The sequence below is a fragment of the Eurytemora carolleeae genome, unplaced genomic scaffold (assembly GCF_000591075.1).
Source record: "Eurytemora carolleeae unplaced genomic scaffold, Eaff_2.0 scaffold19, whole genome shotgun sequence".
In the NCBI taxonomy this organism is placed as follows: domain Eukaryota; kingdom Metazoa; phylum Arthropoda; class Copepoda; order Calanoida; family Temoridae; genus Eurytemora; species Eurytemora carolleeae.
Window position 1 is genome coordinate 125,547 of NW_019396026.1, and position 24,605 is coordinate 150,151.

The window sequence follows — 24,605 nt, forward strand, 5'->3', positions numbered from 1 at the left end:
TAACAAGGTAAACTTTGCTATGGTGGGAGATAGAGATGGTCCTAAGACCAGTAACAAGGTAAGCTTTGCTAAGATGGGAGCTAGAGAAGGTCCTGAGACAAGTAACAAGGTATACTTTGCTATGGTGGGAGCTAGAAAAGGTCCTAAGACCAGTAACAAGGTATACTTTGCTATGGTGGGAGCTAGAGAAGGTCCTATTACAAGAAACAAGGTATACTTTGCTATGGTGGGAGCTAGAGAAGGTCCTTAGACGATTAACAAGGTTTACTTTGATATGGTGGGAGCTAGAGAAGGTCCTAAGAGACAAGTAACAAGGTATAGTTTGAAGTTGCTATGGTGAGAGGTAAAGAAGGTTCTAAGACAAGTAAAAAGGTGTACTTTGCAGTTGCTATGGTGGTAGATATGGAAGGTTCTAAGATGAGTAACAAGGTTCAACTTTGCTGTGGTGGGAGCTAAAGAGAACCTTAATACAAGTAACAAGGCATGGATAGAATGATCCATTATAAACCTTGACAAAGATATTAATCTTTATCCCCTGTATCTAGGTTTCCTTAGAGGACCAGATCGTACAGACCAATCCTATTCTTGAATCCTTCGGAAACGCTAAGACTGCCAGAAATGACAACTCCTCAAGATTTGTAAGTGATAACATATTATCTACATATACATGGGAATAAGTTAAAATTAAAAGGAAATTATAAAGGAATTAAAGTTTTCCCGCAAACTTTGATTTTCTAATTCCTCTATTTTTGATATTCGATTTCGGAGATCTTTGATATTTAAAACTATTATTTATGTTATTATCAAATCAGAGAAATTTTCGCTATCAGGTTACATTGATTAGCAAATTTGAGCTTGCGACAAAAAGCATCAAGACAACCTTTGTATATTACACCATTGGCTGTTGACAGGAGTCACATAATCACATGATTTCTATGTTAGATGAAGATATTATGGATTTTATTTTAAAATATGTATAGGGTAAGTTTATCCGGATTCATTTCAACTCTAGCGGTAAACTGGCAGGGTGTGATATAGAAACCTATCTTCTGGAGAAAGCTAGGATCACATTTCAGCAGGTTTGTTGGGATCTTGATTATAAATGATGGGAGATTGAACTAAATTTCTGGAAAGGGTCAACAGGGTTACTTCGGAGTGAACTTTTTTGTGTAAACTCTTCTAAAACTGCAGGACAGTATTTCAGCAACACAACAAAACATTCTGAACTCTCACGTTTTTGTGGAAAACCATAATGTTGTTTGAAAAACTGACGAAACGATGTTTAAACATTCTGAAGAAGAAGGTCAATACGTCAGTATTTGCACGACTTTGTGACCTCGTAGTTCCTCTAGTATTGATTGTGAGCACGAGTATGAGAATAGTAAATTTATTTTATATAATATATAATTAGAAAATCTAAACATTTTTGCTCAAAATATAATACTACATATATTAGGAGGTAGAGAGATCCTACCATATCTTCTACCAAATATACATAATACTACATATATTAGGAGGTAGAGAGGTCCTACCATATCTTCTACCAAATGATGGAGCCCGCTGTTCCAGACTTGAAGAAGAAATGCTTTCTCTCCAATGATATCTATGACTATCACTTTGTCAGCATGGGGAAAACCAAGGTAAAAATCTGTTAAAAATAAATAACACATTCTTAGCATTTTAAGAGGACACTAACCAGCTATTTTTTATGTGGTTTAAACGTTAATTGAAACAAATCAAACAAATCAAGTTATTTTAAACAGGTTTTGTCAAATGAAGGATTACAATCAAAGAGAATAGAAAGATTAAAATATGTTAAGTTCAGTAATTTTAGATCGAAAAGTAAAGGATTAGTTTAAGTGCGTTGTCTCGATTCAGTTTCGTCTTTAACTGTTTTACTCCTCATGATTGTTAGATTTCACTCTTTTCCCCTGATTTGAATTTAAACCTAAAGATGCAACATAGTGAATTTTCGAGAAGATGAAAAATATATTAGAATATAATTCTGAACATTGTTTCTAAAATATGAAATTTATGAATTTATGAATTAATAACTCTGCATGTTTAAGTTACTTTACTAATATAAAATATAAAATGCTATCCATAATGTATAAAATGCTATCTATAATGTATGAAACGAAATTAAAGGAATTGTAGAAGTTTAAACGTAAACAAATGCTATCTATAATGTATGAAACGAAATTAAAGGAATTATAGAAGTTTAAACGTAAAAAATGCTATCTTTAATGTATAAAACGAAATTAATGGAATTGTAGGAGTTTAAACGTAAAATAAAATGCTGTATAATGTATAAAACGAAATTAAAGGAATTGTAGAAGTTTTAACGTAAAATAAAATGCTATGTATAATGTATAAAACGAAATTAAAGGAACTGTAGGATTTAAACATAAAATAAAATGCTATGTATAATGTATAAAACGAAATTAAAGGAATTGCAGAAGTTTAAACGTGAAATAAAATTATATCTAAAATGATATCTATAATGTATAAACCGAAATTAAAGGAATTGTAGGAGTTTAAACGTAAAAAATGCTATCCTTAATGTATAAAACGAAATTAATGGAGTTGTAGGAGTTTAAACGTGAAATAAAATGCTATCTATAATTTATAAAACGAAATTAAACGAAAAATAAAATACTATTTACAATATATAAAACGAAATTAAAGGAATTGTAGAAGTTTAAACGTGAAATAAAATAAAGGCTATCTATAATGTATAAAACGACATTAAAGGAATTGTAGGAGTTTAAACGTGAAATAAAATTATATCTATAATGTATAAAACGAAATTAAAGGAATTGTAGGAGTTTAACCGTATAATAACATGCTATCTATAATGTATAAAACGACATTAAAGGAATTGCAGGAGATTAAACGTATAATAACATGCTATCTATAATGTATAAAACGAAATTAAAGGAATTGTAGGAGTTTAAACGTATAATAAAATTACCCTCTATTTAAACAAGGGCATGTCTGATTTACAACGGTAGCCTTAAAAGATTTGTATTATAAATAACAAATAAGTTAACAATGTTTTTATCTTTTAAAATTTACCAGATTCAATTGTGGATTCTAACAAACAAACAACAATGGAGGAAATTGTCAAAAATGACACTTTTCCAGTTAGAAAACTATGTTAGTTGCATCAGTTTTGTTCAGACTAAGGTTTATAAAGTACCTCTGTGAATCGGATATGAGGGTATGACCCTCTTAAATTGTCACTTGAAATTTAATATTTGTTCAATGCAAAAAATAGTTTAAATGTTGAAATATTTGCTTGAAATCTCTAGGTCCCCTCTATCGATGATAACGAGGATCTGGAGTTTACCCACGAAGCATTCCGAATTCTATGTTTTGGCGAGGAGAATACTTACAACGTGTACAGGGCAACAGCTGCTGTTATGCATATGGGAGAACTGGTTAGTAGTAGGGATGGGCAGACATTTAAAACTTTTCTTATACTGTTTTCGTTTTAAAAAACAAAAGAAAAATAAACGATAGTTATAGAACTATCGGTTTAAATTAACAATATTTTTTTATCGTAAACAAGGAACTAACCCTTTAACAAATTTATGGTTTTATCACAAAAAGCTTTTTATCAAAATGTTATGTCTTGTCTTAAACAAAATCTAAAAAAAACTCATTTTGAATAAAACATCAAATCTCCTTTAGCAATGTTTTTTGATTAAAAAACAATTTTTTCAATTCTTTTTTCTCATTCATCGTCATTTCAATTAATCTAGCAATAGAGCTGTTCGCTTAGGTATATTTGTGTATTTGTATGTTAGCTATTATAGCTGGACAAACGGCTGGACCAAATGGGCTGACATTGTTTGAGGGAACCCATGGGGCGTAACATAGGCTAATAAAATCGAGCAAGTCAGCTAATTTTTCATAAAAAAGCATACAAATTAAAGAAATAAAGAAGTTAAATCTAAATAATTATTTAGAAGTTCAAGCAGAAAGGTCGTGAAGAACAGTGCGAACCGGATAATCCGGCTCAGGCTAAAAAGGTATTTTTAAGTTAATTACAAACTATTACAAAAAAGGTAAAAACATAACTCCAAACTATTTGTAAGATAAGAGCCTCATAGTAATACAAGACTGAACACCATGCATCCAGATCAAAAGTGCGGAAGAGAAGGCAGAGAATGACCTATCTGAAAAATTGGGTTTTTCTATTGTTTGCAAATGTTTGCAAACACAACCACTTCACTTAAAAAATTGATTTCAAAGCAATCATTCTGTTTTATAACAACGTACAGTTAAACCCTAAGTGAACCATACATCGAAGGAATTTATCAAATGTCGTCTTGATAATTTTTTTAATGGGTTTTATACTATTTTACGTAAATCTCAGTATATGCGAAAATAAATAAATAGCCATGAATATGTGGGAACAGTTTTAAAGAGCTCCATATAATCATTTAATTGAAAAACTAAATATCTGCAACATTCCACTATCAGAAAGTGAAGAATACGACATTTGATGAATTCTTTCGAACCAACGGGTTTTAAAATACACATTGCGTACATCCACAGGTTTATAGGTTTCACTGTATCTAAAAATCGGGATTATATGGCAAAGATGCAGCTTTTCTAAAAGAATGCCCTTGAACATTTTTCATTGCATCTTATGACACTCCTGACTGGTATTGAACCACGTAAAACTAACTACAACAAAGTAGAACTTCTTTGTATCGTAATTCAAGATGAAAACCCAACAAAATAGCGCGCACAATATTTAAGATATAACATAAAAATACTAAAATCAACATTTGTGTAAGTGGAAACAGGTTCTAAGGTTAATACTTTAACCACGTCCTCCAGTCCCCGTCCACGTCCTCTATTTAACCGTGGAACAGCTAAGACCAACAGACGCCAATACAGAATTATTACCAAATAAAAGAAGAATTGAATTTCAGAGATCACAAATCAACGAACTTTTTAAATCGCACTATTTTTTAAACAATTTGTCCAATGTCAATTTTGTAGGTAGCTGCGTTGCTTGGAATAGAGCCTGAGAGTATGATGAAAGCTTTCTGCAAACCTAAGATCAAGGTATTTATATCATTTAGAAAAATACGGAAATAACAGGGGCTGAATTTAATGAATTTGAGCTACGTCGATGAATTTCCAACTGTCGGTTCAATCTTTGCCACAAATTCTTTTTTTCACATCCCTAATATCGTACTCTTAGATATTTCTAACTTTGAATTCCATTAGATCAAATTATCTAAGATTGAAATAAAAAATGTTTGCAGTTAAGCGACCCTGAAAATACATTAAATTTAGTCCCAGGAATATCGTCTTCTTCTTCTTCTTCATTCAATAGTCAGATGTTGCCAAGGATTTTTATTGCAACATTTGCAAATTTTAAAAACCTTTCGCGAAATGAAAAAGAGCTTTAGTCTTTGCCCCATACTCAAATCTTTGCCACCTGGTGGTGTACACCTTTCATATTTCAAACTTCTATTTAATAACGGATCTTTTATTTGATGTAATAGAATTCACAGCTTAAAATATCTAGATCATACGATTCGACATTGGATTCGAAAGATTTAGAGATTTGAAAACTTGAGTTTTACACTATTTCTAGCAATATTTACAAATTACAATAATAGAATTGAAAGTAAGGGAAGGGAAGGGAGGAGAGGGGGGGTGAGGAGGGGATGGGAGGGGGGGAGAGAGTGAGGAGGGGATGGGAGGAGAGGAAGAGAGAGAGGAGGGGATGGGAAGGGGGGGGGGAAAGTGAGGAGGATCTAATCTCCAGTTCCAGAATATTAAATATGAAAGTTTTGAGACTGTGATGGTTCTAGGGTCCCCTAGAGATTATATATGGTTGAGGGACCTACAGATAGATTTCTTATTTTTTATAAAATTCAGGGTTTTCTTTATAAAGCGTAATTTCAAGTGACCTTCCTTGGAAAAATTCCATTGTCCGATTTACAACGGTACCAATAATGTTGAAGATATACTAGTTTTTCTAGGATTTAAAGCGTTTAATTCTGATCATTTCTGAACGTTTTATTGCAGTAAAAATACGCTAAAGTCACTTTTGTACGAATCACAATTGAAAATAACCAGTCTTCTAAATTATAAACATTAATATCTAATTCGTACTTGAACAGACAAAGCTTTTGAGGGTATCGTTGTTAGTCAAGCACTATCATCTTTGCTTGGAGACATCCTTGCTTGGAGGCATCCTTGCCTGGAGGCATCCTTTCCTGGGGGCATCCTTGCTTGGAGGCATCCTTGCTTGGAGGCATCCTTGACTGGACGCATCCTTGATTGGAGGCATCCTTACCTAGAGGCATCCTTGCCTGGATGCATCGTTGCCTGGATGCATCCTTGCCGGAGGCATCCTTGCCTGGAGGCATCCTTGCCTGGAGGCATCCTTGCCTGGAGACATCCTTCCCTGGAGGCATCCTTCCCTGGAGGCATCCTTGCCTGGAGGCATCCTTGGCTGGAGGCATCCTTGGCTGGAGGCATCCTTGGCTGGAGGCATCCTTGCCTGGAGGGTCACTTGAAATTACACATAAAGTCTCTTTAGTCATAAGTTTGGGTCTGCAATTTATAGAATTAAATAAATAAATAAATAGATCATCATTGTCTCCCCTTTAGAATTATATTTTTATGAAATTATACAAAAGTTTTACTTCATTTTTTCTATGTACCTATTATTTCCTGCAGCAATACACGTTTCTTTCTCTTTGCTATATAATCTTATATGAAATATAGCACTGATGACTGCTTAATGTTTAATATAACATTGAGAACTGTTTAAGGTTTATTATAGCATTGAGAACTGTTTAAGGTTTAATATAACATTGAGAACTGTTTAAGGTTTATTATAACATTGAGAACTGTTTAAGGTTTATTATAGCATTGAGAACTGTTTAAGGTTTAATATAGCATTGAGAACTGTTTAAGGTTTAATATAACATTGAGAACTGTTTAAGGTTTATTATAACATTGAGAACTGTTTAAGGTTTAATATAGCATTGAGAACTGTTTAAGGTTTAATATAACGTTGAGAACTGTTTAAGGTTTATTATAGCATTGAGAACTGTTTAAGGTTTATTATAGCATTGAGAACTGGTTTAATATAGCACAGAGAACTGTTTAAGGCAAAGTTCAGGGGTTGGTAGTTGTCTATACCTGCCAGATTTAGCTGGACTGTACACTTACAACTGTTTACTAACGAATGACATTAGAATACTCTTTCAACCTTCAGATTGTTATATTTTAAGAGTTTCAGGTCGTCATTCAGTCTCATAATTTTTAGGTAAACCTGTATATTTTGTAATGTAGGTTGGAACTGAATGGGTGACGAAGGGTCAGAATATCGACCAGTCCTACCACTCCGTCGCTGGTATCGCCAGGGGCCTCTACGAGAGGGTCTTCAAGTATGTAAATAGTAAATACTTATTTTTTTAAAACAAAATACACCTTGTATATCAATCAATTAAAATGATAAAATATATCTGAAGAGATAAATTAATCTTTTTATTTATATTTATTGTCAGAAGTCAGAACCTTTATGTTTGTCAGCATGGATTACATTGATTTAGAGATCAAGCATTGATCCTCATATTTGAAAGTGCCCAGATTTGAGAAGACGACATCTAGTGTCAATCTGTTTTTTAAATTAATCTGTGAATCAACCACTAAATCTGATAAAATACATCAATTATTCTGATAAAATAAAAAAACCTGAATAATCTATCATTATAAATCCACTGACTAAATAAATATAAAATCCTGATAAAATCACTGAATAAATAAATCTGCTGAAACCAGTTCTGTTCAGTTTCCTTGTGGAGAAGTGTAATGAGACTCTTGTGGATGATACAATGAAGAAAGTAGTTTTTATCGGAGTTCTGGATATTGCTGGCTTTGAAATATTTGAGGTAAATCTAAAGAAATTTTCGCAAATCAACAAAATAGTAAAAAACAATAATATGATTAAAAATTACTTCTATTTAATTAATTTCTATTATATGGTTTATTCACTGCAAAAGTTTCAATTTGTGATATTTGGGCTTGAATAGTGATAATCTGAATCTGAAGGAATAAAATAATATTTTGCCAAAATTGTTCAGTTTATTCTGTTTCTAAAATCAATTACAAAATATATAAGTAAAAAGTCTATTTTTAGCTATTTCTTTAAATCTTTAAATCTTTTTATTTGATTTTTGTGAGGTTTTCTTAAAATTGAGAAAACTTCCAACTTTGATTAATTATTTATACTTTTCTATCACTGAAATTGCCTTTACTCCTTACAGGATTTCACAGTAAATATTATTTCTATTTCCAGTTCAACGGATTTGAGCAACTTTGCATAAACTTCTGTAATGAGAAGCTACAGCAATTCTTCAATCATCATATGTTCGTCCTGGAACAGGAGGAGTATCTCAAGGTAGGTCTAGGAATGGTCTAGAAGGTAAAGAGAAGTATATCAAGGTAGGTCTAGGAGTAGGAGTAGTATATCAGGGTAAGTATAGGAGTAGGAGTAGTATATCAGGGTAGGTCTAGGAGTAAGAAGAGTATATCAAGGTAGGTCAGGAGTAAGAGGAGTATCTCAAGTTAGATCTTGGACTAGGAGAAGTATCTAATAGTAGGACTAGGAGTAGGAGAAGTATATCTTTAGATATGTCTTGGAGTAGGAGAAGTATATCAAGGTAGGTCTAGGAATAGGAGAAGTATATCAAGGTAGGTCTAGGAGTAGGAGAAGTATCTGCAGGTAGATCTAGGAATAGAAGTAATATATCAAGGTAGGTCTAGGAGTAGGAGTAGTATCTCATAGTAGGACTAGGAGTAGGAGAAGTATCACATAGTAGGTCTAGGAGGGGGAGGAGTATCTCAAGGTAGGTCTAGGAGTAGGAGGAGTATCTCAAGGTAGGTCTATGAGTAGGTGAAGTTTATCAATGTAGGTCTAGGAGTAAGAAGAGTATATCAAGGTAAGTTTAGGAGTAGGAGTAGTATATTAAGGTAGGCTTAGGAGTAGGAGTAGTATATCAAGGTAGGTCTAGGAGTAAGAGAAGTATATCAAGTTAGGTCTAGGAGTAGGAGGGGTGTATCAAGGTAGGTCTAGAAGTAGGAGGGGTATATTAAGGTAGGTCTAGGAGTAGAAGGACTAAATCAAGTTAGGTCTAGGTGTAGGAGAAGTATCTCAATGTAGGTCTAGGAGTAGGAAAAGTATCTCAAGGGAGGTCTAGGAATAGGAGAAGTATATCAAGGTAGGTCTAGGAGTAGGAGAAGTATCTGAAGATAGATCTAGGAATAGAAGTAATATATCAAGGTAGGTCTAGGATTAGGAGAAACATGTCAAGGTATGTCTAGGAGTAGGAGTAGTATCTCAAAGTAGGACTGGGAGTATGGGAAGTATCTCAAGGAAGGTCTAGAAGTAGGATTAGTATTTCAAGGTAGATCTAGGAGTAGGAGAAGTATCTCAAGGTAGGTCTAGGAGTAGGAGTAATATCTCATAGCAGGTCTAGGAGTAGGAGAAGTTTCTCAAGGTAGGTCTACGAGTAGGAGTAGTGTCTCATAGTAGGACTAGGAGTAGGGGAAGTATCTCGAGGTAGGTCTAGGAGTAGTAGAAGTATCTCAAGGAGTAGGAGTAGTATCTCATAGCAGGTCTAGGAGTAGGAGAAGTATCTCAAGATAGGTCTACGAGTAGGAGTAGTGTGTCATAGTAGGACTAGGAGTAGGGGAAGTATCTCGAGGTAGGTCTAGGAGTAGTAGAATTATCTCAAGGGAGGTCTAGGAATAGGACGAGTATCTCAAGATGGGTCTAGGAGTAGGAGGAGTAAATCAAGGTAGGTCTAGGATTAGGAGAAGCTTCTCAAGGTAGGTCTAGGAGTAGGAGCAGTATCTCATAGTAGGACTAGGAGTATGGGAAGTATCTCAAGGTAGGTCTAGGAGTAGAAGGCGTACATCAAGGTAGGACTAGGAGTAGAAGGTGTACATGAAGGTAGGTCTAGGAGTAGGAGAAGTATCTCAAGGCAGGTCTAGGAGTAGGAAAAGTTCTCTTGGTTTCTTCACAACTGCATCTCCTAAATCTCTTGTAACTAATGCAGTCATTCTTGTATCCCCTGTATCCACTGTATCTCCTGTAATTCCTGTATCTCATGAATATCCTGTATCTCATGAATATCCTGTATCTCCTGTATCCCCTGTATCTCCTGTATCTCCTGTATCTCATGAATATCCTGTATATCATGAATATCCTGTATCTCATGAATATCCTGTATCTCATGAATATCCTGTATCCTCATGAATATCCTGTATCTCCTGTATCTCCTGTAATATCCTGTATCTCCTGTATCCCCTGTATCTCCTGTATCTCCTGTATCTCATGAATATCCTGTATCTCATGAATATCCTGTATCTCCTGTATCCACTGTAACTCCCATATCCCATGTATCTCCTGTATCCCTGGTTCTCTTGTATCTCCTGTATCTCCTGTATCCTCTTTATCCCCTGTATCCACTGTTTCTCCAGTATCCCTTGTATCCCCTGTATCCCCTGTATCCCCTGTATCCCTGGTTCTCTTGTATCTCCTGTATCTCCAGTATCTCCTGTATCCTCTTTATCCCCTGTATCCACTGTTTCTCCAGTATCCCTTGTATCCCCTGTATCCCCTGTATCTCCTGTATCTCCTGGAATGAATGAATAATCTCTGTGAAACGGAAATCATAGTTTGAAAGTCAATATTTGCTTAGGAAGGGATAGACTGGGAAATGGTAGACTTTGGAATGGATCTTCAGTCTTGCATCACCATGTTCGAGAAACCTCTAGGTAATATTCATACTTTAGTCCACGGGTGCCAAGTATTGATTAAACAATTTTTACTAAATGTATTATTCAAAGGGACTGTTATATCATAATTTTACATAGTCCTTTAATTCAAATTAGAAATTGAATTTTTGTTTGACAGGTGATAATTATATCTCTGTCTTTGTCCAAAGTATTTCAAATTATGGCATGAAGATAATATTTCTCTTTCATGATAAAAAATTTTTTTGTAAGAAAAGAAAGAAAACCCTCCATCATGTTATTTTTAGGTATCCTTTCTATTCTTGAAGAAGAATCTCTGTTTCCTAAAGCAACTGATAAGACCTTCGAGGATAAGCTGAAAGCAAACCATCTTGGGAAATCACCAAACTTTGTGAAAGCAATCACGAAGCATGATAAGAATGCACATTTTGCTATAGGTACTAAATTTAATCCATAATAAGATATTTGGCTTTATCTTTATTTTATAGTTCACTATGCTGGTACGGTGTCCTATAATGTGACTAGCTGGCTGGAAAAGAACAAGGATCCTCTCAACGACACTGTGATCGAGCTCCTGAAGTCCGGAGAGAATAAACTTATCAATCATGTGTTCCGAGATCATCCAGGACAGGGTAGGGAGGAGGACGGAGATCAGAAGGGGAAAAAGAAGAAGGGTGGTGGTGCCAAAACTGTATCAACCTTCTACACCAAGCAGTTGAACTCTCTGATGACTACGCTTCATGCCACGGAGCCTCATTTTATTCGTTGCATTATTCCTAACACTCACAAGCAGCCGGGGCAGATAGAACCTGCACTTGTTCTTCACCAGCTTACTTGCAATGGTGTCCTTGAAGGGATCAGGATTTGTATGAGAGGATTTCCCAACAGAATGCCATATCCCGAGTTTATCTTCAGGTATGGTATTCTCCAGAACGGGAAGCCAAACTCATCAGATGAAAAGGTTCAAGCTGCTGCCATTTGCACAGAGATGTTGAACAAGGAGAAGTATCGAATTGGAATGTGTAAGATTTTCTTCCGTGCAGGAGTTTTGGGTTATCTGGAGGAGGTTAGAGATGAGAAGGTGACAAGAATGATTCGATATATGCAAGGTTACTGTTATGGCATTCTCCGCAGAAGGGATTTTCTGAAGAGGAAGCAACAAAGAGATCTGCTGGTGGTTATTCAAAAGCTTTTCAGGAGATACCTTACTCTGCGTCATTGGGGTTGGTTTTCCATTATTCAAAAAACAAAGCCTTTAATTGGTATGCTGAACATTGAAGAAGAGATCAACATACTCGAGGAGGCTGCAACAAAAGCTGTAGATGAAGTCCAGTTTGAAGCAACAGAGAAAAAGAGATTAGAGAGTGCCAACACCAGGTTAATGGAGGAAAAAATGGCTCTTCTGAAAAGGATTGAGATAGAGCAAGGGGACATTATATCCCTACAGGAACGCCAAGCCAAGGCTGCTGCCCAGAAGGCAGACCTAGAAAATCAACTAGATGAAATGTCTGAAAAAATTAAGGCAGAAGAGAACAGGAAAGAAGAGTTGATTAAAGAAAAGAGAGCCATCGAAGCAGATGTTAGCAATGTCCGTGGAGATCTTTCTGATCTTGAAGTTCATGTTCAAAAAGCTGAACAGGAACGGGCAAATAAAGATCATCAACTTAGAAGCCTTAATGATGATATTGCAAGCAAGGACGAGCTCATCAGCAAACTCAACAAGGAGAAGAAACATTTCCTGGAGATCAACGGCAAAGCAGTTGAAGAGCTGCAGAATGCTGATGAAAAGGTGTCTCACCTCACCATGGTGAAGAACAAGCTTGAGCAAACATTAGATGATCTTGAAGATAACTTAGAAAGGGAGAGACGCAAGAGGAATGAGGAGGAAAAGCAAAGAAGGAAGATAGAAGGAGATGTCAAGTTAACTCAAGAAGCAATCATTGAGTTGGAAAAGGGCAAGAAAGAGTTAGACCAGTGTTTGGCCAGGAAGGAGAGAGATATTGCAGAGTTGACCGGCAAGCTTAGTGAAGAACAATCTGGAGTTAGTAAGCTTACTAAAGTTATCAAGGAAACTCAGGTAATAGAAAAATCAGAAATTGCAAAAGTTGATTTGTTGTTAAACCATTTTCTCTTCAGGCAAGAGTCGAAGAAATGGAAGAAGAGCTGGAAGCAGAACGTCAAGCAAGAGGGAAAGCTGAAAGGCAAAGATCTGAACTTGCCAGGTATAAAGTATACACATGGACTCTAATCCTAATTGGCTACAGTGGTAACCAGTAAACTTTGGAATATTAAGACGACTTTTAGACTCAAGTTATGACTTTAAATAGTCCAATTAGCATGCGACACAGCAATAATGCAGTGTAAACAGAACCATTTCACTTAATAATTGATTTTATAAATGTCTTGCAAAACTATTTGCTGTGAAGCAATATAAATACACTTATTGCTATAAAGTCGTCTTCCTATTTCAGAGTATAAGTAACAGTGTACACAGTACATACATGTACTTTAGTCTTTATTATCTCTATATCTTTATACACCTACTTGTATTCCTTCCTGTACTATGAACATCTATCTCTTAACGGGACTGTCATTGTAAAATCATGTGTCCTTCCATTTTATACAGAGTGTCCCAATAAACATGGGAATTCAGTGACAAATTCGATATCGTCTTTTAAGATAATTCTTTAATTTAGTATAGTGATACCTACTGAGAAAGCTGTAATCTGTAAGAATTTCGTCTGCTATGTTCACATTTTGTTTGTTTATGTTTTGACTGCATACGGTTGTACTTAGTAAAACAAGAAAATTGCAGTACACAAACAGAGTAAACTTGTTCGTCTTCACTGTTCATCTTGCGGAGACATTATAGACACATCTTTACAGTATTTTACCCTTTTCATAAATAAACTCTAGCAGACATAATAATATTATGGCTTTTGAAATTTGGTATTACAGTGCTAATTCATAACAAAGACGATATCCAATTCGTCACTGAATTCCCATGTTTTTTGGGACACCCTGTAGTTTGAAAAAGTGTTTAATTCTGATAATTTCCTCCTATTGTATCTTACACAATTTTAGCAATGTACCTTGAGAGTTAAGTTAGATCATTATATTCATCCTTGATCAGACAAATATTATAAGGCTTTGGTTGTGAATCGAACATGCAAATCTAGGAAAGTCACTTGAAATTACGAATACAGTCCCTTTATACTGTTTACTAAAATACTCTTAATGATACTTGCACTGGTACATATACTCCTAAATATATGTGGCTTATACAGTACTGCTCCTTATTTTAAAAATTCTTTGTCGTATATATCAATACAATGAAGACGACCGTCGATTTCAATTTTTGATCACAACCAAGCTTTCAAACAGCATGGGATTTACATAGAACATAAGAACAAATAGAATCTGTCAATTGACAATTAACATGTACCAACTGTTCTCCTTTCTCAACTTTAACACCAACTGTACCACATGTACTCCAAAGTACTTTAATTTGATTTAAAATTCAGTGATTGTGATGGACCAAACCTCTGTAGAGTAAAAAAGTAGATGTTAGTTCCACATTTATTGAAAATATATTTCGGTCTGGGTTGACCCTCGTCAGTTCTAACGATATAATAACCATCAAAATCGATAAAAAAAAATAAAAAAAATGTAAAAATCACAAGAATATGAACAAACAAAAAGATTATTCAAATTAAAAATTTGGGCTGTCAAATGGACATAAGGGAAAAGAACTCAGATTATGAGATGGAAAAAAGATAATTTGCAAATATTCACTTTCTAAAAAAATGTTTTTAGACAATTATTATTCCTTGAGATTGTTTCTTCACAAAGATTAAAAACAAACTGTGTAGATGTGTGAATATTGAGTTGGGGTGGGGGTCGATCTAATTAACGAACTTTTCCGTGAGTCGGGGGAGGGGGCGGGGGGGGGAACGGCTTGTTTAAGGAGGGGTATTTAAAACCTTTTAAAGAATTACCACCTGAACTCATATATGTACGTTAACCTATAGTGTGTACTGTAACCTGTACCACCTGAACTCATATATATACTTTAACCTGTACCATCTGAACTCATATATGCACTTTAAGCTGTACTCCCTTAACTCATACATGCACTTTAACCTGTACCGCCTGAATTCATATATGTACTTTAATCTGTACCCTCTGAACTCATATATGTACTTTAATCTGTACCCTCTGAACCCTAGAGAAATGGAAGAGTTAACTGAAAGGATAGAAGAGGCTGGTGGTGCTACTCAAGCTCAGATGGAACTTAATAAAAAAAGGGAAGCAGAGGTTAAATTATTATTTAATTCCATTCACCATTCTTTAAAAGGATTGTTCTATTTTTTCTAATACGCATTTTACTCTTAATTTTGAAATTCTTTAAAAAACTAAACCTACAGAGTTGATTCAAATTATCTAAGGGAACGAACAAAGTAAAGTTTTCTAACCAATTTTTTAAGAAGATCCTGGCCTATGCAGACTATTAAAGTGTATAGTAAAGGTATCTTATGAAGGGGAAGGTCTCAAATGATTGGGGGAGGTTCCTATGAAAGAGGGAGGTCTCCTATGAAAAAGTTGAAGGGTCTCCTATGGAACAGCATTAATGATGTTATATCTAAGGTTGTCCGAATGAGAAAAGACTTGGAAGAAATCAATATTCAGCATGAAGCAACTATTTTCAGGTAAATCAGTAACAGGAAAACCTTGAAGGCTTGAAGGCTTGAAGGCTTGAAGGCTTGAAGGCTTGAAGGCTTGAAGGCTTGAAGGCTTGAAGGGTTGAAGGGTTGAAGGGTTGAAGGGTTGAAGGGTTGAAGGGTTGAAGGCTTGAAGGGTTGAAGGCTTGAAGGCTTGAAGGGTTGAAGGGTTGAAGGGTTGAAGGGTTGAAGGGTTGAAGGGTTGAAGGCTTGAAGGCTTGAAGGCTTGAAGGCTTGAAGGCTTGAAGGCTTGAAGGGTTGAAGGGTTGAAGGCTTGAAGGCTTGAAGGCTTAAAGGCTAGAAGGGTTGAAGGCTTGAAGGGGGAAATGCAAAAGAATTTTTTGAAAATTGTTCTACTTTAAAAAGTTTTTTGCATGCTATAGTATTTTAGTCATTATAATAAATGGTGTACATTTAAGGTGTACTTTGCTTGTCTGTCTGTCTGTTGAATTTTTGAAATTTTTTATGAAATCTGCGAATTTTTCTTTGTTTTTTTTACAATGTACACAATGTTCACAATTGAAATAAAAGATGGGCGCCTTCAAATCCTAGTGTTTATATATGGTACATCAGAAATATTTCAGCTTGAAGAAAAAACATCAGGACGCAATCGGTGAAATGTCGGAGCAAATCGAACAGCTGAACAAACTCAGAGCAAAGTAAGTAAATTTAATATTTTGAGTTTTAGAACTTTTTTAACAGAATTCAAAGACAATTTGTAATATCTTTTATAATAATCATAAAAACAAATTAAGAAGATATCTGGACAAAAAAATGAAAAAAGATAATTTACTGCAGTGGTAGGCGATTATATCAAAACTATGAAGACGGCTTTTTTATTTAGGTTTTGATTGTTAAAATTTTTTTTTTCGAATTACAAGTTAACAAGTAATCAAAGATAAGCTTTATTAATTGACTACTTCTCTTGACTTCTATGTTTTTGTGTATCCATGCTGTTTAACAGCTAAATATAAATCAAAATTGAAATCGAAAGTCGTCTTAATTGTATTAATATAATCGCCTACCACTGTATGAAGAAAAACAAGATTGTTAGACTTAAGAAATAACAAGGATTAAAACAAAAAGAGAAATTTTCTTTAAAAAACGTTATATGTTTAAACAAAAAAAACATGATGCTTAATTGAAAATGGAAATTGTTGAAATAAAGACAACAACAAAATTCTAAGCGTAATAGCAAATGTAAAATGATTTTTAATAAATTATAGTAAGAAAATTAAGCCAGGATTACTTTTATGTCGTCTTCTTATTCCGCAGCTTTCTAAACCATTGCACTTTTGAGTTTAAAATATATTAAAGGGAGGGGGGAGGGCAAAGCATTAACCTCCCCGAGTCCGTGGCCATTTTTCCAAATCCTTAGCACATTTTTTGAAAATATAAAAATGTCATTAAAAAATGTAAACCAATTTTGTTATCGTTGTTAGAGTTGAGAAGGATAACTCGAATATTAAACATGAGATAGACGACCTTAAAGTTATCTCTGATGAAGTGATCAGAGCTAAGGTAAATGCAATTTTCACCGTCCTTCACAGAATCAAATAAGTTGGAAGGACGCTGAGAATGTCGTCGTTGCAGGACATGTTTTTTCCCTCTGCTTTACCAATGTTCTCTTGTACATAAAACATATATGTACATTATTTTGGTAGACATTTTTTCACCATTTATTTTTTAAATTGTGTATTTTTGAATGAGTAGACTGGAACTAGACTGTGGTGGTATAAAGTTAGAATATTCAGACTTGACAATTTTCCTCGATAATTTAGCAAAGGATAAGGTAAAAATCCAACCGTTAACATTTTTGGATTAAATTTACTTATTAGAATTATTTTAAAAAATGATTTTGCATGCTTTTTTGTATTTATTTGAAAACATACATTTCATATATTTGACTGATATTTAAGGATTAAAAAAAAACTTTTTGGTTTTTGTGCTGTTCACTTAAACTGTACGTTGTACAGCGACTTTTAACTTTTCAGCGTGCGGTATTCTTTGAACGAAGATTTGGAGTTAATTAAATGATTAATGATTAACAACATTGGATCTGAATTGTACAAAATCTCTATACAGGTTGTTCCAATAAACATGGGAATTAAGTGATAATTTTGATATTGTCTTTTTAAATATTTCTTTGATTTATGTACAGTATAGTATAGTGATTTATGTACAGTATAGTGATACCTACTGAGAAAGGTTAATCCGTAAGCTTTTCGTCTGCTATGTTTCATATTTCATATTTTATATTTTTATTCAACTACAAAGCATGAGATATTACAAAAAAGCACTCTTCAGTCTTTACCCACAGTCTGAACAGCAAGACTAATCAAAACCCAACAAAATTTCTCGAAACTGTGTGATTCTTGTTTAAAGCTTGCATGAATGCTTGAATGTAAACATAAACCTAGGGACCCTGTATAAATGTATCCAAGGAGTTCAAGAAATTGAACAGATATCAAGATAGTTTATTTATTTATCAGGCAGCTGGAGAAAAAGCAGGGAAAACTCTCTCAACCCAGCTCTCAGACCTGAACAAGAAAATTTCGGAAGTTAATCTACAGGCGAAATTTTTTTTTATTTATGATTTCAATATTATGACTGTTTTAAAGTAATATTTGATGTTATAAATTGAGTAGGTCAATGATATGGAGTTAGGCAATAGAAAATCCGCCAGTGAGAACTCTGAACTAATGCGCCAGCTAGATGACGTGGACAGCAACCTTTCAATGCTCCATAAGATCAGGCATCAGCTGAACAATGAACTGGAGCAGGTCAAGAAGATGTATGATGAGGAGTCCAAGGAAAGGCAGTCGACCTTAGGTAGGTTCCGTAACCTAAAGCATGAGTTTGATGGTCTGGCAGCAGTCTATGAAGAAGAGGTTACGGCAAAGGAAAACTTCCATCGTCAATGCCAAAAAGCAGAAGAAGAAACAAATCTCTGGCGATTAAAGTATGAAAAGGATGGAATTGCAAAGATAGAAGAGCTGGAGAATACAAAGATGAAACTACAAGCAAGACTGGCGGAATGTGAAGGAACAGTGGAAAATCTTAATACAAAGCTTGTTCAACTTGAGAAGAGTAAAAACCAGCTTCAGGAGAATATTGAGGATATTACTGCCAAGGTTGATCAGGCAAACATCATTAATATTCAGATGGACAAGAAGTTGAAACAGTTTGACAAAGTGGTTCATGATTGGAAGATCAAGGCGGATAATATGAGCCAAGAGCTTGAATATTCCCAACGGGATTGCAGGAATGTGTCCACTGAGCTGTTCCGAGTAAAGAATGGATATGAAGAATGCATGGGCCAACTTGATGAGGTCAAGAGGGAGAATAAAATGCTTAGTGATGACATCAGGGATATTATGGAGCAGATAAGTGAGGGTGGAAGGTCAATTCATGAAATTGAAAAGCAGAGGAAGCGACTTGAGACTGAAAAACAAGAGCTTCAGGCAGCTCTTGAAGAAGCTGAAGCTACTCTTGAGCAAGAAGAGAACAAGAATGCACGTCTTCAGCTGGAGATTGACCAGGTCAAGAATGACATTGAGAAGAGGCTCCAGGAGAAGGAAGAAGAATTTGAGATAACAAAGAAAAACCATCACAGGATGACAGAGCAAATTCAAGAAACTTTGGAGGATGAAAGCAAAGCTAAAGCTGAGCTAATGCGATGCCGCAAGAAGCTTGAGGCTGATGTAAGTGAACTTGAAGGTGCTCTAGAGCAAGCAAATCATGTTCATGAAGAAAACCAGCGAAATATTCGGAGATATCAAGATCTTATCCAGAAAGCAAATATCAATCTTGAAGAGGAACAACAAGCCAAAGATTTGGCGCGTGAAAATCATGTCAACATGGACCGAAGAGCTCATTCCCTACAGAATGCCCTGGAAGAGGCAAGAACCATTCTCGATCAAACTGACCGGGCACGAAGGTATGTAATTATGCATAATAATTTTTTTCCTTGTGAATACCCTCCATTTTGTTTTAGATCAGCAGAACAGGAGGTGGGAGAATGCCATGAGCAGCTGAGTGATCTGAGCATGCAGAACCAGTCCCTAGCTGGTGCGCGAAGGAAACTGGAACAGGAGGCAGAAAACCTTCGTCAGGATTGTGATGATATGAAAGGTAATAATAATAACATGTCCAGCTTGGACTCACATACTTCCTAAAGATAAGAGTTTGATGACAACCTGAAACTTTTAAAATGTAATAATCTGAAGATTGATTTTGGCGTTTTGCAATAAATATAGTCTGTTAACTTTTTTAAAATAGATTGAAAAACAAAATAACAAATCCAACCGATGTTTCTGCATTAGGTGAGGCAAGATCCTGTGAAGAAAGAGCTAGAAATGCAATGATTGACGCGGCAAAGCTTGCTGAAGAGTTGAGAGTCGAACAAGAGCATACAGCTCATGCTGAACAAGCAAGAAAGATGGCTGATGCGCTTATTAAAGAACTTCAAATGAAGGTAATATAATATGGATAGCTTTAGCTTGTCTGTTCTTTTCAAATTGATTCTAGTACAATAGATGACAACGTAGAATTTGTTCACTCTTAGTGCAGCTGTATTCTGACGACACAAATGGCAATTTAGTCGTTGTATCCGACCAAAATATTAATAATAGTGATGATTTTAGAATAAAGTGCTTATCTTACAGTAAAATTGCAATTTTATTGGTTCTCGCAAAAAAATTTGTTTTATGGTGTATAAGAAGAAAACTTGAAAAAAAACAGTTAAAATTGTTACTCTAATTTATTTCGTTGCTTAAAATATTTGTACAATAAACTTTTTTAATGTGCACACATTGTAAAAGTTTGAATTTAGATTGATGATGTTGAAGTGAGCTCCATGAAACAAGGTAAGAAGGTTTGCAGTAAACTAGAATCCCGGATAAAGGAACTGGAATCAGAACTAGACGCAGAACAAAGACGACTTGGAGATAATTCAAAGAACTTGAAGAAGGGGGAGAGAAGAATCAAAGAAATCGAATTTCAGGTTTGCTATTTTTAAGAAAAAATACCTGAAAATTGTAACTAATTTAAGGGATTGTCGACGTAGTTTTGGGTGACTCCTCTTTTTATGCCTGATTCACAACGTGACCATTCCATTTATCTTAAAAATAGATTCATTCAAGTCAGTTTCCTCCCCGCTAAATAATTCCACAACTCACTTTTCAATCAAAAGAAGGAACAATTCTAAGATGTTCAAAAAATATGTCCATATTTTTTTTCAGACAAAGATTGATTATGCATGTATAATTCTATAAATGAAGGGTCACTTGAAATTACTTAAAGGGACTGTAAACGTTCTTTCAAGTGACCTTTCATCCAAGGATGGAAAAGTTTGATTCACAGCGGTACTCTTGGGTGCTGTGAATGCATGGTCATTTGAAATTACGCTTACAGTCCCTTTAAAGCAATGCTTTATTTCGGAGCAACATTAATGGAATATTTTATTTGATGTTCTTCAAAAATATGTTTAGAGTGAAGAGGAGAGGAAACAGGCTGGTCAGATGCAGGAATTAGTTGACCGGCTTCAAAACAAGCTTAGGGCATTCAAGCGCCAGATAGAGGAGGCTGAGGAAATTGCCGCGCTAAACCTCGCTAAATACAGGAAAACACAGGTAAACAACAATAACAACAATAACAACAACAACAATAATCAGAACAACAACGGCAAAAACAAGAACAATAAAAACAACAACAGCAACCACAACAACAACAACAAATAAAAATAATAAAGTATAACAATAACACAAACACAACATCTACAATGATAAAACTAATAATAAGAGCAAATTCATTGGCAAATATATATTTAATTTGAAATTAAATTGAAATTATTTACTTAATTTTCCAAAATGTGACCCACCCTTTCTCTTATATATAGGGTGTCCCATTAATCATGCCAGTAGCAACTGAAAAGACGTCGTCTTTGATCTATGAATTTGATTTTAACATTCAGTCGTTAACCTACTTTAACATGAATTCAGTCGTCACCTACTTTAACATGAATTCAGTCGTCAACCTACTTTAACATGCTTTCAGTCGTCAACCTACTTTAATATGAATTCAGTCGTCAACCTACTTTAACATGCATTCAGTCGTCAACCTACTTTAACATGAAATCAGTCGTCAACCTACTTTAACATGAATTCAGTCGTCAACCTACTTTAACATGCATTCAGTCGTCAACCTAATTTAACATGAATTCAGTCGTCAACCTACTTTAACATGCATTCAGTCGTCAACCTACTTTAACATGCATTCAGTCGTCAACCTTCTTTTAACATGCATTCGGTCGTCAACCTACTTTAACATGAATTCAGTCGTCAACCTACTTTAACATGAATTCAGTCGTCAACCTACTTTAACATGCATTCAGTCGTCAACCTACTAATTAGCATGATTTCAGTCGTCAACCTACTTTAACATAAGTTCAGTCGTCAACCTACTTTAACATGCATTCAGTCGTCAACCTACTTTAACACGCATTCAGTCGTTAACCTACTTTAACATGAATTCAGTCGTCAACCTACTTTAACATGCATGATTTCAGTCGTCAACCTACTTTAACATAAGTTCAGTCGTCAACCTACTTTAACATGCATTCAGTCGTCAACCTACTTTAACACGCATTCAGTCGTTAACCTACTTTAACATGAATTCAGTCGTCAACCTACTTTAACATGCATTCAGTCGTCAACCTACTTTAACATGCATTCAGTCGTTAACCTACTTTAACATGCATTCAGTCTTCAGCCTACTTTAACATGCCTTCAGTCGTCAGCCTACTTTAACATGCATTCAGTCGTCAACCTACTTTTACATGCATTCAGTCGTCAACCTACTTTAACATGCATTCAGTCGTCAACCTACTTTAACATGCATTATTCTTGAAACAATAATCATAAATTTCTCCTAGTCCTGGTAATTCCAAAATGTCGTCTGACTACTTTGAGCTGGCAGTTTCAAAAAATACCAATGCATTGAATTTTGTTTAAATGTTCTATTTCATTTGTATAATTAGTGTTTTTTTTTACATTTTTTATCATTACAACCCATTTCAGGGTGCCATTTCTGATTTTTGTAAAAATTCATTTTTAAAACATTCCAAGTAGAATACAAATTTTGCTTCTGTAAAATGATTTTGAAAAATGGAACTGAATTTCACACCCCTTCTATGGTTTTGGTGTGGTTGTAATGTTACTAAAATCTATAATGTGTTTTATGTAATTCTGAAATCATAGTAAACTTAATTTTCAAAATAGGAAAGAATCATATTCAATTACTTAATATAGATGGTTAAAACTTAAAAACTATTGGATTGATGAAAAGTAAAAGTTTCATGATTTATCAATGAAATAAAAATGTTTTTTCAAAGCACCTTACAGCTGGAAAACAGTAATAGTAGACTTTTAAGTTAGTCTCTAGAAAAGGGGGGGGGGTCAAAAATTACTCTTGACCCCCCTTTTTCAAAGGGAGGGGTCGACCCACTGACCAATGACCCCCCCCCCCCTCTCTGTATACGCGCCTGCGTGCATTACATTGTAACAATTTGTACTAGAATTTTTTTTTTTTTTAAAGATAGCAGAATGGAAAACCACTTAAAAATAGTTTTAAAATTTAAACTTAACCATGTACAGGGTGTCCCAAACAGCATGGACATTAACTGGCAACATTGATTAAAGACAATATTAAAGTCGTCACTTAATTTACATGATTTATGGAACACCCTGTATCTCAGGGAGATGCTGAGGAAGCTGAAGAAAGAGCTACCCTGACTGAACAAGCTGCTGCTAAACTCAAATCTGCTGCTAGAGCCGGATACTAAATCTGCTGATCCTACAATGGTTCCCTAAATTAATGGAGTATGCAGACGACTTGGAATTTAGAACCTTCAGCGTATTTAATGCAATTAAGGCGTAAATGTTTATGTAAAATAGTTGCAAACAAAATTTGCTGGAGCAGTGAACATTTCTCTTTAACTATTTTAAACAATACTTATTATAAAAAAGTCGTCTCTGTATTTTATATTATTTTGGAAACCACTGTAAACTAACCCCCCCCCCCCCATATCTGTAAACACATATTTGTAATGATTATTTATTGTTTCAAACATTCATTGTTTACACAATGTCGTCTTCTGTCTCTCGTTAGCCCAGTCGTCTTTTATGTAAGTGTGTACGCTATTGCTGAGTTTTAATTAAATTGCCTAATTGTTTAATAACAAAAAAATGAAAAGTGAATGTATGTTAAAATGTAAAAATGTAAAAATGTTTAATCAGGATTAAATCCTGCAAAATATCTATACCTTGCAAAGTATTATATTGTAGATAAACTAGATGAAAAGCACCATTGAATTATTTAGTGTCATGGCAGTTTTGTAAATTTATTATGTGTAATTTAAATATATGTTGCAAATCTATATTATTTTATCATAATGACAGTCAATCAATTAACATTAAAACTCACAATGATCCAAATGTTGCAAGCTCTCGTGAAAAAATCTATGATAATTTTCAAACAAAGAATTCATTAAATGTCGTATTCTTAACTTTCTGATAATGGAATGATGAAAATATTTAGTTTTTTAATTAAATGATTATATGGAGCTCTTTAAAACGGTTCCCGCATATTCATGGCTATTTATTTACTTTCGCAAATACAGAGATTTACGTAAAATAGTGTAAACCCATTGAAAAATTGTCAAGACGACATTTGATAAATTCTTTCGATGTATGGCTCATTTAGGGTATAACTGTAGTATTACCTTAAAAACTTGAGCTAAAAACAAGTGCTGTATAGTTGTAAAGCCTTATTGAGGTAACACGAAATGCCAAGGGAGTATGACTATTCAAAGTGAACCTGATCTTAAAATTCAATGCAACTTTTCAAACAGTCGTCGTCGCAAATAGCAATACAATCAAGACGACTTTCGATTTTTAATTTTAATTTTAATAAATCTTTTTAAACAGCCTGGGACCCTGGATACACATACACTTGGAAACAAAGAGAAGATGTCGCGAGTAAAAAAGATTCTCTTTAATTACTTATGAACTTGTATTT

At 34.6% G+C, this 24,605-nt stretch overlaps 1 protein-coding gene across 2 annotated transcripts in view; it reads left to right on the top strand.

Moving 5' to 3' along the window:
- The window catches only part of LOC111711508 (myosin heavy chain, muscle), a 36,396-nt gene extending 12,630 nt beyond the window's left edge, over positions 1-23,766 (top strand). The window contains exons 9-32 of one of the 2 annotated variants that reach the window (XM_023485919.1): positions 546-638; positions 981-1,079; positions 1,515-1,640; positions 3,315-3,443; positions 3,975-4,037; positions 5,020-5,085; positions 7,339-7,433; positions 7,838-7,937; positions 8,345-8,446; positions 10,752-10,827; positions 11,094-11,243; positions 11,295-12,883; positions 12,943-13,028; positions 15,036-15,123; positions 15,454-15,515; positions 16,112-16,186; positions 16,970-17,048; positions 18,020-18,100; positions 18,176-19,467; positions 19,525-19,661; positions 19,853-20,004; positions 20,362-20,532; positions 21,020-21,160; positions 23,284-23,766. In XM_023485919.1, coding sequence (XP_023341687.1) covers positions 546-638; positions 981-1,079; positions 1,515-1,640; positions 3,315-3,443; positions 3,975-4,037; positions 5,020-5,085; positions 7,339-7,433; positions 7,838-7,937; positions 8,345-8,446; positions 10,752-10,827; positions 11,094-11,243; positions 11,295-12,883; positions 12,943-13,028; positions 15,036-15,123; positions 15,454-15,515; positions 16,112-16,186; positions 16,970-17,048; positions 18,020-18,100; positions 18,176-19,467; positions 19,525-19,661; positions 19,853-20,004; positions 20,362-20,532; positions 21,020-21,160; positions 23,284-23,370 — 5,139 coding nt within the window. In that variant the 3' untranslated portion in view covers positions 23,371-23,766. Of the gene's footprint in view, positions 1-545; positions 639-980; positions 1,080-1,514; positions 1,641-3,314; positions 3,444-3,974; positions 4,038-5,019; positions 5,086-7,338; positions 7,434-7,837; positions 7,938-8,344; positions 8,447-10,751; positions 10,828-11,093; positions 11,244-11,294; positions 12,884-12,942; positions 13,029-15,035; positions 15,124-15,453; positions 15,516-16,111; positions 16,187-16,969; positions 17,049-17,240; positions 17,320-18,019; positions 18,101-18,175; positions 19,468-19,524; positions 19,662-19,852; positions 20,005-20,361; positions 20,533-21,019; positions 21,161-23,283 lie in introns of both variants that reach the window. The other variant, XM_023485990.1, reaches the window with a different exon arrangement.
- The last annotated feature ends 839 nt before the right edge of the window (positions 23,767-24,605 follow it).